Below are 15,034 nucleotides of genomic sequence, written 5' to 3'. Positions count from 1 at the left end.
AAATCAAGTTCTTTATCATTAATACATGGATTATAATAGTGAAATCTAAACATGTTGTACAAATAAAATACAATTTTTTTTTGAATCCAAAAAAATTTAGTATGATCAGAAAAAATTCACTAGTATAAAAAAAATCATCAGTAGTATAATATAAATTAGTAAAATATAAATATCCGAGTTCATCTTTTAATAATTCGAGTTTAACTGCCATTTTTCTGATGGCTAATTTTCTTTTCGTTAATTCTTTTAAAGATTTTATATTACGTCCAATGTTATTTTTTGATTCCTGCTTAAACCAACGGACAATGAGGTTAATGTCGTATGCGTGAAAGTCTTTGATTCTTTTGATATTATTATTTTGCATTTTTTATTAGTTATCTAAAAAAATATTAAAAAAATTGTTTTACAATAGTATTATGAATAAAACAGTGTTCTGTAATATAAAAATATTGATATTTTGCCCAAATTACATATTCTAGTATTATACAATATAATTCTTTCATTAAATGTGTTTCTAATTGTTTTTTTGGATCTGCTAAATACGAAATTTCTGTAAAAAGTAAATGAAAAAGTTTCTGTAGATAGCGTCTTTGAAGATGATGAAATAGTAAATGTTTATTTTTTTCTACCCATTCTTCATAAAATATGTGTTTTTTATAAGTATAAAATAATAGTCTAATATATATTCCATTTGTCCATTTTGTGTTTCGCATTTTGGTTCTATCAAATATAGAGATGATTTGATTTTGTAATTGCTCAAATTCATCAATGATTCTTTGATGAGCCAAGGTTCTTTTACATAAATCTTTCAAGGTAAGTTGTGATTGAATTTCATTGGTAAATTTGTTCATGTTATCTAATGTTTCATCGTCATAATGAAATAGATAATAAGAAAAATGACGTTCGTATGGAGAAAACCAAATTAGAGTTTCTTGTTCAAAGTTTTCAATACGATAATAAATGTTTTCCAAATATTCAAAACGATTTTTATTTTCGTTGTCAATCTTTTCTTCGTCGTCAATCATTTTAATTCTTTTTGTTCGTTTCTGCTTTTTTACACGTTTATGTCGGAGGCGTAATGAAGCGAATTCGAAATCTAATAATCTCTTGATATTGCCCCAGTTGCTTCCCATTTTTTTAATTAGTAATCTAAAAAAAATTACAAATATAAAAAAATACAAAAAAAATGAAGTAAATGTTTTGGAAATAAATCATAGTTATACTATACAAGTAAAAAACTATAACTTATTCCCAAAAAAAGGTTTTAGTAGAAATCAGTTTCTTGAGCACATTCAGGTGCTTCAGGTGCTTCAGGTAAAGGATTGTAAAAATTGAAAAGTTCTTGTTGCTTGGCTTCAATGACTTCACTTGGAAATATTGCATTTGGTGGAGAATAAACAGGTGGTAAATGTTTAACTAGACTTTCTTCGTACGTTGGCAAACGTGGTATTTTATATTTATATTTAGTGATAATATCCATTCGATGAATCGCTTTACATAATACAAATAAATATTCTAATTTGCTTTCTATCGATTCGTAAGTATGTCCTTGTTCGTCTTGTATAATATTATCTTTGAAGTACTCTATAATATCCAATCCGTTTTTTAAATTTTCTTTGATTCCAAATGGTATTCTGAGCATGAATTTGATAGATTTTACGTTGGCAATGGTTAGTTCAAGACTGATTTGACTGAAAATGTCTATTGCATTCATTTTATTAGTTAATCTAAAAAAATATTTTCATGTTTAAAAACGTCATTATAAAACAAATAATTACAAAAGTTTTTACAAAAATTTAATGACAAAAGTTTTTACAAAAAAAATATATTATTGAATAGTAATTGTAAGATATAAGTTATTGTTTATAATAAATTTATTTAGTTCTTGGTGTGAAATGAAATTAGGAAATCCAACAGCTACATTAAATTCTTCGGTAGGTTTATCAAAAGAACTCGCGTTTAAACTTTGAATATAATTTTCTGGAGTGATAGTATGAGCGAAAAATTTTTCATTATTTCTCAAAGTAAAAATTATTTTTTTACTAAAGGGCCATTTCAAAGTATCATCTAGTTCTCCTCGAATAAGTTGGAAGAAAATGGCTACATTCTTTTCATTGGTGCTGCGAGTATAAATTTTTATACGATAATAATATCCTTCGGGTAAGTAAACAGCTTCAGAATAATAAGCTTCGTCGGAAAGTAATCTTAGATTCATTTGATCAAGTTTGATGATGTGTTTGTCTTTAAGGAGGTGTTGCATAACTTGTGGTTGTTGAGTTGTTTTTTTTAAAGCTAAGAATTCTGTAGCGTTTTTTTCAACAACTTGGTTGAGTTTTATAATTTCTTTATTGAGATTTTGTATCTCCTCTTGATTTGCTAAAGCTGCTATGTTTTCATATACAACATTTTTCAATTCTGTTATTTCTTCGTTCATCTCTTCCAAGGTTTGTTGTAGTTTAGTATTTTCTTCTTTTAGTTTTTTAATTTCTTGTTTGTCTTTTTTTTGTTTGAACATCGTTTCTTTACTATCTGCAATTAGTTTTATTATAATTTCGTTACAATTTTTTGCTCCAGCTAAGATATGGTTAACAGAAAGATTCAAATAATTTAAATTTTTCTTTTCATCTTGTACAATTTGATCAAAATATTTATTTTGTTGATCTTTATAATATTGAAAGCATATTACAGAGTGCTCATCATAATCTTCGTTGTTTACAGCAGTCTTGCAAAAAAAGCATGTTTTTTGAAATTCATATTCACATTCATGGTTTAATAAATCTGATACCTTTTTCTTACATGTAAAACATTCGTAAGATAATTGATTTGTAGAGCATTCCATTTGGTGTTTCATAAGTTGATCTACAGTAAATTCCATATCACAAAAACAGCATGGATAGATGTTGTCTGCCATTTTTTATTAGTTGCTAAAAAACATTTATTTATATAAAAGAATTGTTAATAAAAATACACTCGTTCTTTTTTTAACAAAAAACATTTAACAAATATAAAAAATTTATAATGACAACAAGAAAATTAAGTATAAGAAAAAAAAGTCTATTTCAATGTTCAATTCGTTTATATTTTCGTTGAATGTATCATGAAATGTTATATTTTCTACTTCTTCAAACACGTCCTCAAAACCAGGAAACATATCATCGTAATTTTCATTATTATTATTTGCCATTATTATGTTTGCTAAAAAAATATATATTTAATTAATAAAAAAATTTATAAATACAGTTCAGGTAATTCGTCCATTTTTTTAATAACTTCATTGATATATTGATCAATGTCCATTTCATTAAACAAGTCGTCTATGACGTTTTGTATTTCTTCCAATTCTTTTTTCATTTGTTCTTCCATCATTTGATTTTTTAATTCTTCAATATATTCATTTTCATCTGTTTCATCATTTTCAACTGTTTCATCTGTTGCAAGTAAATCTTCCAAGTATTTTTCGTAATCTTCTTCTGACATTTCTTCATAATCCATTATTTCTTTGATAAAGTTTTCTTCTTTTTCAGTTAAACATAAATCATGATAGCAAAATTCTTCTTGACATTTGCATGTTTTGATATATTTTTTCATTTTTATATATTAGTTAGCTAAAAAAATAAAAAAAATTTACAAAAAAATATTATTGTGATATAAAAATTTTTATCATTTCCATACACTCTTTTATGTTGATAAAAAGTTCTTGATTTATTTCGTTTTGAGTACCCAAGTCCAATGTCCAAGACCAAAACGCATTATATAAAGTTTTTATTGCGTCCATTTCTGATTTTTTTTGAAATAATAATGTTAATACACGAAACATTCTGTCTTCTGCTGTTTGGTAATCGTGACGAATTACTTCGATGTCTAGTTTTTTATATTCTAGATATTCGGCCATTGTTTCCCATCGACTTTTTAAATTTTTGGCGATGTTGATTTTGATTCGTGATATATTTGTTTGTGATATATTCATTTTTTATTATTTTGCTAAAAAAAATACATAAAATATTTAATAATTTAGTATAATTAATTTACATTGTGATAATTTATATAAAAGTTATTTATCTTCGGTTTCCCACTTTGCTAAAATCGAATATAAATGTTTTATTGCTCTTTTTTATCTTTGTGTTGCGTTAAATAAAGAATTAAAATTTTTTTAATTTTGTCAAAGTTTTTTATATAATCCACGTTTTTTTTTTAATCATACGTCTTTTAAATTGTAGATCAATCGCTAATTGTTTCCAATGGTGATTTAATTGTTTTGAAATCGTATTTATTGTTTGCTTGTACATTTTTTTCTATTGTATTAAAAAAGATGTAAAATTCTATTGTATTAAAAAAAGATAATAAAAAACTCAAATAAACAAAAAAATATAAACAAAAAAAACTAAACATATACAGATAGAAAAAAAAAGACTATAAAAAAATGTATTTTCTATAAAAAATAATACAAAAAAATTTATAATATTTCATTTTCGATGAAATTTTCTGGATCCGGACTTTCTAAAAAAGTGAAGGAGATTTTTAAAAAAAATATTTATATAATTATTTATTAATAAAAAGCACTAAAGTTAAACTTACGTGGTGAGTAGTCCCAGTGAGAGGGACCGACTTCTCTATTACTAGTGATTTCGTGTCTTTCTTTTACTCTTTCTAAGAAGCGATCAAGCCTTTCCATGTCTGTATCTATAAGAAAAAAAGTTTTTTATAAAAAAAGAATTAATTATTTTTATATATAAATTAATAAAAAAAATTACCTAATATAGCTGAATAAGGTTTGACATGATAAAAAGGAATTTTTTTATTATTTTGAATGATGTAATAATTTCTAAAGAAACCATCATGATAAACTTTGTATCGTATTTTATTGATTGTTATGAATTTCATTTTAATTTGCTTAAAAAATAATAGTTATTTTATATAAAAAACACTATATTGTTTTTTGTAATAAATAAAATATATATATATATAAATAAAAAATATCATTTTTATAAAATGCCTAAAATAAGGTATACTCCTAGAACATTAAAGACTGTAAACATGGCACGTACAAAAACAACTGTTCCTAGAACAAAAAAAGCAGTTCAAACACAAACGAGTACAAAACAGAGTTCAACATTGACACAGACTGAAAGTCAGTATTTACCGAGTAATTGTAAAAGAATATTATCATGTTTGCGAAGAACAAATAATAAATATAAAGTTAATAAAACAAACCGTAAACTTGGAAGAGTTGGTAAAAGAATAAAACGTTGGGTTCATACTGCCGAATCATATGTTGATATTAAACATCAATTAAAAGAAGCAAACATAAAACGAAAAAATAAATAATATATTTATAAAAAAATTTACAAATTATAAAGATTTCTTTTTAATAAGTAATTTAATTTTCTCTTGGTGTTGCGACGTTTATATGACTTGCTTTGTTTTTTCTAAAAAATATATATAAAAACCTTGTATGTGTGTAAAAAGAAATAATGAAAAATGTAAAAAGAAATAATAAAAAAACTTTTATTTTGATGTTCGATTGAATTTCTTGTGTGTTTATGTTAGTAATTATTTCTGTGGTTGGTTTCGCTATTTTCTTTTTATTAAAAAACTTAAAAAAAAGAACTTGCGTTTTTTATAACAAAAAAAATTATTGTTTAAAAAAAAACTTACTTTTTCTTGTGGTTGACATCTTATTTTAAAATGAACTTCTCCATCTTTCTCTTCGTCGAAATCTTTACCACAATCCTCATAGTCTTCTATTTCTATAACTTCTGGTTTTTTATTTTCTGTAATGTCATGTTCCAAAAATTCTAATTCTTGTTCATCTATAAGTTTGAATTCATCATCTGAAATTTCCACTTCTTCGATGACATCGGGTATATCATCATCTAAAAATTCCATTTCTTCTTCTGTAAAATTGATTTTTTTTGAACGATTTCGTTGTCTTTAATATATCTTGACATTTTAGCCGTTTGTTTAGTAAAGCGTGTTTTTGCCATTTGGTTTTGTTAGTAAAAAACGCGCTTTTTATGTATAAAATTTAATCTCTACAGATTAGTTTGTATAAAAGACAAAGTGATGCAACTTTATTCATGAAAAGAAAATGCTGTTTCATGTTAGTTAAATTTAGAAAGTTTTAATAACGCTTTTATGAACAAGATTAAAACAGATTAAAAAACGAAGTAAACAACTTTTTAAAAACTCTACGAAGAAAAAACTCTGCGATAAGTGTTAAAACAACATGTTAAATAAATTCAAAACTTTATGAACCAATACGTCGACGTAGCATAGTGCATTCGCTAGCCGCACTATGTTTCAAACGCCATGCCATTAGACCGTCGTGGGTTCGATTCTCGTTGAAGGTAGTAGAAAGTATAGAAAGTTCAATGTTAAAACACTAACTCGAAAGAATTAGTGAGTGCGTCTAGAAAGTATAGAAAGTTCAATGTTAAAACACTAACTCGAAAGAATTAGTGAGTGCGTCTAGAAAGTATAGAAAGTTCAATGTTAAAACACTAACTCGAAAGAATTAGTGAGTGCGTCTAGAAAGTATAGAAAGTTCAATTTTAAAACACTAACTCGAAAGAATTAGTGAGTGTGTCTAGAAAGTATAGAAAGTTCAATGTTAAAACACTAACTCGAAAGAATTAGTGAGTGGGTCTAGAAAGTATAGAAAGTTCAATGTTAAAACACTAACTCGAAAGAATTAGTGAGTGTGTCGAGTGAAAACACTAACTCGAAAGAATTAGTGAGTGTGTCGAGTGAAAACACTAACTCGAAAGAATTAGTGATGTGAGAACGAGTGTGTGGGTAAGCAGGTTAAGGAAAATAGGCAGGACTAAGTAAGTTAAGTAAGGAATAAGTAAGTAAGTAAGATAAAAAACGGCCGTAAAAAAAATAAACACTATAAGAAAATTATAAGTAAGTAGGCCTACTAAGATAAAATAAAGACAGATTAAGTAAGGCAGTGTCAGGGTGACACAAAGTTTTTTAAGTTGTAAAAAAAACATATAAAAAAACAAAGTCAAAAAAAAAGTTGAAAAAAAATACAAGTCCGAAAAAAAAATGGCTGCAGATGATGTTGATTTTTCGCGCATGATTGTAAGACGAAATTTATTTTCAAAACCGTCACTTCATAAAAGTAATTTAAGACCGAAATATTCGACTAAATTACCAAAATTTACAGTAGACGGGAAATATCCTTTTCATAGAGATGCTTTTTTTGAATTTTTTGATCGAACTTCTTTTGATGAAAATGAGTTAACAGATCCTAATAATACAGAATTAAGAACTCTAAGACGTAGAAGAAATAAAAAAAATTAAAAAAAAATAAAGCGTCAAATTTGTAGAAAAGCACTGATGTGTTATCGAAAAACAAAAAGCAAGTATATAAATAATAAACAAAATCGAGAAATGAAACGAGTAGGAAAACCGATATATTGTTTTTTTATAACAAAAGTTGATCAAAATAAACAAAGAAACGAAATATTTTTAAAAAAATGAGACATAAAAAACCTAGGAGACATAGAACGGCTAAAAGATATATTTTTATTCACCGAAAACATTTACTCCATCCTAGACCTTATCATTCTTTAGTTGGTAGAGGGCGAAAACGTATATTGAGAAAACGTGGTAAAGGTCTCTTTGGTAATTTATTAGGAGGTATACCCATACTTGGTGATGTTTTTAAAACTGTATTTTAATCGGATTAAAAAACAACTATAAAAAAGCAAAAACTTTGTAAACGTTTATTTCAAAAAATGAATTTACTGCAAGCGTGCTAACATGTACATAGAAGAACGCACAATAAAAAGTATTGTAAAAGATGTTTTATGATAACGTTTCATAAACACGTAAAAGAAAATTTGAAAGATTATCTTCTATTATTAACAGAAGTAAAAAAGACAAAGAGAAACGTAGTTCAAAATTTAAGAACAGATACAAGTGATTATGGCGATTACATTTTAACTTTACAATATAAAGATGGAACGGCTGAAATTATTAGCGGTGAAAAGAAAAAAGGACATACAAAAATATCTACTTTTTTAGGTGGATTAGTTTTAGATTATGATGTTTTAAATAATTTATATACAATTTCACATGTAAAAAACGGTGTATTTTATGTTGGTAAAGAAATACCAAAAAAATATTGTTAAAAATTTAATTTAACAGTGTTTTTTCTGTTGTTTTTTTTAAAAAACTATAAATTTAGTTTTTTTCATTTTTTTTATTTAGTATTTTTTATTCTAAAAAATGGAGTTTAAAACTTGTTTACAAGAATTTTATAAATCAATTGTTAATCTAGAAACTTCTAGTTTAACAGGGAATGATAGTTTAAAACAAGTTAATGGAAATTTTAAATTATTTTTTCGTTTGGATGGTAGTAAACAAATCAAAATAACTCGAGTTGATAATAAAGCCCATATTGATTTTATTTATGATGAAAAGAAACACGAATTTGAAATGATATATGAGGACTTTATTGAAGTTATCAAAGAATCATTTGATATTTGGCTACTCGAAAAAGAGGTCATAAAAAATGAAGCATTTTAAAGATTAACTAGAGACTTATTATACGTGAAGAGACTTATTATCCGTGAAGAAGGACACGAACATAGTTTTGAAATTCCTTTGAAACATTTTTTATTGTTTGTTGAAAAAAAAATTTGATATTTGGTTCGAAGAAGAAGCTCGCGATTAAAAAATAGAATTTGGAAACTTATGTGACAGATTTTTATACTTATCCACAATTAACAAAATTTTATGGTGTAGTATTTAATGCTTGTAAAACAAAGGAGGATTTTTCATTATTATGCGCTTCAAAACATGGTTATTTTATTAAAGTAACACGATTAAATAACAAACTCAATATAGTTTTTATATATGAAGACGGTGAAGAACATTGTTTTGAAATAACCGAAAAAAAGTTTCTAAAATTTGTTATTAAATCTTGGGGAGGATGGCTTATCGACGAAGAAGGACAAGACGTTATAGACGTAAGATACGACGAAAAGTTCGACGAGGAAGAGGATTAGCTGATTTTATTACTCCTAAAAATGTGACCAACGCATTACAAGTGGGTTCATTGTTATACAGTATAAGAAAAGCGTGTAAAGGTAAAAAATCAAAAACTAACGTTCCAAATCCTGTTGTTATAAAACCCGTTAACCCTTATATGGCGTCAGACAAAGTGTTTGAAGTATATTAAAAAAAAGACATTTTTTGTAAAAAAAATATTATTTAAAATCTTCAAAAGAATAAATATGTACAAATAACAAATTGTGTTGTTTTTCTTCGATTTTTTTCTTTTTAAAACGTTTTATGATAATTGTTTTTTTTCCTTTGCAAGTTAAACAAGTCGTTTGATGTAAGACGCTTCTTACACCTTTTTTTGTCGTTTTGTTGAACATCCAAACTTCTTTATTTACAACAAGTAAAGTGCAGTCTTTTAACATCGATGTGTTTTTTTTATCTCTGAAAATCATGAAATATAATTCTCTGTATCCATTGCAAGTCGCACATTTTTCTTCTACGATTTCTTCCAGTAGTGTGTGTGTTGTTCTCTTCAGGATTTTGTTTATATTAAATTCAGAGCTAGCTGCCTTTTTATTTCATTTTTAGTCATGATGTCATCGATAGGATTATCTAAAAATAGATTAGCAGTCCTTAATCGAGTATAATTGTTTGGATAAATTTTATCCCTTTCATCTTGTATCATATAATAAATATTTTCCTCGTTCATTTCAGATGGAACAGCTTTAATATCTAATATGGATAATTTATCCCATGTAGCTTCGTAATTTGTTCTCAAGAATCCAGAGTCTTTTAAAAATCTTTTAATAGCATTTTGAGCTAATAATTGTCTTTCATAAATATCATGATTCAAAGGAATTTGTTTTGTTTTCATAGACAATAGTTCACGTTCCAGATTTTCCTGTTTTCTCATATTTAAATGCAATTGCATGTCTTTTTCAAACAGTTGTTTAGCAGTAACATCAAGATATTGAAAGAGCTTTTTTTGATAAATTGAAAAAATGGATGAAGATTTAGTTGAATTAGTTGGGATGCATGAAGAGTTGTTACTTCGCAAAAATAATAATTTAACAGTCTGCACAGTAAAGGTAAATAAATTTGATCAGTTAATAAAACATTTTCGTTGCGAAATACTAAAGCTACAAAATAAGCAGCAAACGCACCACACAAACTGCTATCATTCCATTGAAAAGGAAATTTGTTGTATGAAAAAAACACGTTTTGATTGTTAGTCGTTTCGCTATATTTTAAAATAAATTTTGTAAACCAATAAAATTCATGATTATCTGCTGTCCATTCTGTAGGAAAATGATTTGTTTGTCGTATATAAGAATTGATATCCATTTCGTTATAGTTAATATTAATAGTGTTGATTTGTATATTGCTGCTTATTTCTTCTACTGCTTCAAACAAATGAGTATTAAATCTTAAATACTTTGGAATTTGTTGTAATACGCTTTCTTCTCCTAAACTATTAAAACAAAAAAAATGAGCTTTGTCTATTTTCATCAATACTCTCCAATGTTGACCTGCTTCTTTTGTGGTTTCATTGTTGTAAATAATAAAAGAACCATTTTTTTTCATATTATTAATAATATGAATATGAGTGCAAGTTTGACTCAATTGATCAAAAGCATAAATTCCTATAAAATAATCTTTAAATTCAGAATTTTTAAAAAAACGAAATAAAGAATCGTCAGTAGCCATTTTTGTTTATTCTTCTTTTTCTAAACTAAAAAAACTCGTAATAAATATGGTTACAATAGCGTGTAATATATTAACAAACAAAGTTTTTTTATCGCCGGTTCCTTCTTTTATAATTCCTTCAATGTTTCTTTTAACAGATTTCTTTTTTAACGCTCCATCTAGTTTTTCTATCAAAGAAGAGACAGTGGGTAATATTTTTGTAGTAAACGTATCTACAAAACCATCTGTTTGATCGCCATCTGTTTGATCTAAAGTAGGTTTGATATCTCTTTCAACCAATAAAATAGTGAGTTTAGATTTATAGTATTCAGTTATTTTGTTATCGCCAAGAGGTTGTTCTTTTAAATTATCGAAGCGTTCGAGATGTTTTGAACAAAGTTGTGGATTTTCGAGCAAATGTTTAAATTCACTATTTTTAAAACATTTTTCAATACTGTAGGAATTTAATGTTATTCTTTTAGAATCGAGTACATTTTGTAGAAAATCGAATGATTTTTTATCTGTATAATGTTCTTCTTTTTGAATATCAGACGAGGGTGAAGAATTTCCAGATTTATTTTCACAATATTCATTTTTTTTAGATACTTCATCAAGCGCGCACACTGCGCAATTATTATGAATTTTTTTAATAATGCTATCAACGCGATTCATTTTTTTTAAAATAAAAAAATATGTAAAAAATTTTAAAAAACTGATTTTTTTATACTTTTTTATTTAGTTTATTAAAAGAATACGCTTCTTTGATTAATAAAAAACTCTATTTTTTTAGTTGTGGTTGTTGGATTTTGAGTTTATAGCAAACAAGGAAGTTCATATTTGGGGAAAAAATTGCATAAGAGAATTGTGTTTGCGTTCAATTGTCGATAAACAATTTTTCCATACACAAGTGTTTCCTTGTGTGCATTTTGACACATTAGGAGAAAAAGAGAAAAAAATATTTTTATATTGTTTAAATAACATTCATGGATTAGAGTATTACCCACTTTTAAATATACAGTCGAAATAATATTTTGTAGATTCGTTGTCGATTATTTAAAAGCTATATTTTCGAAATGCAAATACAATCTTGTTTTTTATAAAGGTGGTCATATGGAAAATAATGTATTGCGCTCGATGAAAGAGCAAAAAATATATATGTTTGATTTAAATAGGTTGTTATTTCCTAAAATTTGCCGTTAACCATTATATGCTAACAATGAAGATATATGTATGGAACATTTTTTAAATCAACAAAATAAAGAACTCACATTACAACATTGCCCTAAATATGAAACATTTATGTTTAGTTTATATTTGGAAGATTTTGTGAACGGATTTATAAAAGATGGTGAAGTACAACAATATACAGAATTTAGTGTTGTCGAATACACCAGTTTTATTAAATTTATAAAAGACAATATTAAATGTATTTACATATTCAAAAAAGACAAATGTGAATGTTTTGACAATATATTTAAAGTAAATAAACTTGTATACCAACTTTTTGAAATGGAAAAAAAAAATAAAAAAGTGTCTTGTTTATAATCCTTCCTTCGCAGTCACATAATACTTAGTGTAGTGAATGTTTGTATGAATAGGTTGTTTTGATACTATTTTGTTGTTCTCGTAATTATAAACTTCGTCTTCTTTTCTGTATAAAATCTTTGAAATGTTAAAATTTCTTTTAAAGAAAAAAAACCATTGAGCTGTAGCAAACATTTCTATCAAACTTTTATCGTGAAAATTACAGCGATCAAAAGCTTTATAAATATAAACTTTATCATCTTCTATACGGACTTTTTCGAATATAAAATATTTATAAATAGGAACAGGTGTATAAATGGTGTAATAACCATTATGAAAAACTTTATCGTTGTATGAAAAACAAAGTGGTTTTTCTATGCAAGCAGGATACTCGTTTTGTAATATTTTACAATTTTTCTTTAATTCGTCATATTCCCATTTGTTAGATACATACGGAAATAAAAAATAATATTTTTAGGTTTGTTTAAGTTTACTTTTCCACGAAGTGCATTTCTTTTCTGTATTTTTTGTTTTGCAATAAAGTTTATACACTTTAATAAATTCATCCAATTTTTTTCTTTGTTCTTCGTGTTGCTTTTCTACTGTTGTTTTTGTTATATTTAAAAAATCATCGTTAATCAGACGACAAACTTCAAACATGGTAGTTCTCCATGATGGTGATTGTTCTTCAAAAGTCATATCGCAACGAGAAGCTTTTTCAAATAAATGTAGAGAATTTTCATAGTCTTTTGCTATGAAAATATAGTATAAATCAATCCATTTTTCTTCTTCCAAATTTAATTCCAAATTAAATTTTTTAAAATATGATAATATAATCTCCTGCCACTCCTCATACGTGTTATTTAAATGATGAAATTCAAATAACATAGGATGTAATTCATTATCTGGATAAAAAAGTAAAACAGCTTTGATTAAATTTTCGTCTAGTTGTTTGCTAGTCATTTTCTCTTTCAAAAATGAACTAGAATATTATTTTTTCAACCTTTTATATAGGAAAAAGAATAAGAAAAACAAGTTTTATAATAATAAAACAGGTTTTTTTAATTCAAATAAAAAATTACAAAAACATATTTATTCTTCATCTTCTTCTGGTACTTCAGTTTCGACTTTTACTTTTTTTGCAGGCGTTTCGTTTGTTTCTTTTTCAGCCAACTCAGCGCAAACTTTTTTCAAATTTTCATTTAAATTTCTAGGAACACCATTTTTATTTATTGTGTTGTGATAAGAAGGTTCTATAGCCATTAATCTTTCATATTCTGTAATATAAATTTGATCGTCTTCTTTTCCTAATCGTATCGAATAATTGTTAAAATCAGCTGTTTTTAATACGTGAGTTTTAGGGTAAGCCACTAACACATAAGCTCTGTTTTGAGCAGCTTGCATATTATCCATTAAACTTTCCAATACTTTTTTGGTGATTTTGTTGTGATTAAATTTAAAAACTACATTATTAGTAACTTCGCCTTTGGGCAATTTAAAATTGTTGTCGTCTTTTGATAATTTCAATTCACATCTGAATAAATAATTTGTTTTGTTGAGATCACACATACCTCTGTATTTCCATGGTAATAAAATTTCACAGCCTTCATTTTTTGGTTTGTAGATTAATTCTTTTTTATTATAGATAAATTGAGCCAACGGTTTAAGTGGAACAGTTGAATATTGTTTATCTTTTATATTTTTTTCTTCTTTAAAATCAATAAGCCACAAAGTAGCTGCAGCTAAATCTGCAAATTTAACATAGGCGTTATCGTTGCAATAAACAATTTCAAACTCTGACATTTTTTTGTTTAGTTGTGTTTTGAATAAATTTTTAAATTAAAATGACCTCTTTAATACTGTTTGAATTGAAAAGAGAGATTAAAAAAAACAAGAACTAAACAAGTTTTTTAAAGAATGTAAAAAATGTCATAAAAGTTCAAAGTTTAAAGTGTGATAAAAACTTTGAACTCTGTTCTTTGAACTTTGTTACTTTAATTCTATTTTAATGAAATAGATTAAGTTGTCATGACTTCATTTTTATATAAAAAGAGGAAAAAATATCTTGTTCAAACATCTTCTGACAAAGTAAGCACTAGTGTAAGAAAAGATGGAGAAATATAAACAAGAATCTTCTGACGAAACAAGAGAGATTCAAATAAACGATACTCTAGAATGGTCTTTTTACGAAACAAAAAAGAGTGCTTGTTTTGATCTGAGAAGTAGAATTGAATATACACTTCAACCTAATGAAAGTGTTTTAGTAGGTACTGGAGTATATATTGTTACAATAGATTCAGATTTAGTAGGTTGCATATTTTCAAAATCAGGTATGGCTTATGATAATGGTGTTATCGTGTTGAATGCTCCAGGAATAATAGATGCTGATTATAAAGGAGAAATTAAAGTGTTACTAATGAATTTTTCGAAAGAAGAATATATTATTAAACCTGGAGATGCTGTTGCTCAAATGGGGTTTGTAAAAATGTATAAAGCTGTAAAAAAAGTAATAGAGTTTGATGGTTGTGCTTGTCGTCAAGTAACAATGTCAATGATTAAAAACGTTGAAAGAAAAGGCGGTTTTGGTTCTACTGGAAAATAATTTTTTGTATAACTTTTTTATAAAAAATGATTAAATTTGATTCTTCATTTTCTACGTGAGATGTAGAATATGTGGAACAAATTTAAACATGTATTGTAAATATTTTTTTGTAATTTTTTTAGATTAGTAAAAAAATTATGGCAGATAGAATTGAATTTGATGGTGTTTACGTAAAAGAAAATACACAAAAAGAAAATGTATTAC

At 26.0% G+C, this 15,034-nt stretch overlaps 2 protein-coding genes across 2 annotated transcripts; one reads left to right on the top strand and one right to left on the bottom strand.

Moving 5' to 3' along the window:
- Positions 1-1,828: 1,828 nt before the first annotated feature.
- LOC136081507 (TNF receptor-associated factor 5-like) lies at positions 1,829-2,911 on the bottom strand. The gene has a single exon (XM_065798829.1). The coding sequence runs from the start codon at positions 2,909-2,911 to the stop codon at positions 1,829-1,831; it is 1,083 nt and encodes a 360-aa protein (XP_065654901.1).
- Positions 2,912-14,338: 11,427 nt separating this feature from the next.
- On the top strand, positions 14,339-14,830 carry LOC136081506 (deoxyuridine 5'-triphosphate nucleotidohydrolase-like). Its single transcript, XM_065798828.1, has one exon. It carries the CDS (start codon positions 14,339-14,341, stop codon positions 14,828-14,830), a length of 492 nt encoding a protein of 163 aa, XP_065654900.1.
- The last annotated feature ends 204 nt before the right edge of the window (positions 14,831-15,034 follow it).

The sequence above is a fragment of the Hydra vulgaris genome, chromosome 06, assembly GCF_038396675.1.
Source record: "Hydra vulgaris chromosome 06, alternate assembly HydraT2T_AEP".
NCBI lineage: Eukaryota > Metazoa > Cnidaria > Hydrozoa > Anthoathecata > Hydridae > Hydra > Hydra vulgaris.
The sequence above is the reverse complement of the archived record's forward strand: the minus strand, read 5'-3'. Positions and strand labels throughout refer to the sequence as shown.

Excerpts from the sequence above, each read along its gene's own strand:
- LOC136081506 (XM_065798828.1), top strand. The coding sequence starts at position 14,339 with ATGGAGAAATATAAACAAGAATCTTCTGACGAAACAAGAGAGATTCAA.
- LOC136081507 (XM_065798829.1), bottom strand. The coding sequence starts at position 2,911 with ATGGCAGACAACATCTATCCATGCTGTTTTTGTGATATGGAATTTACT.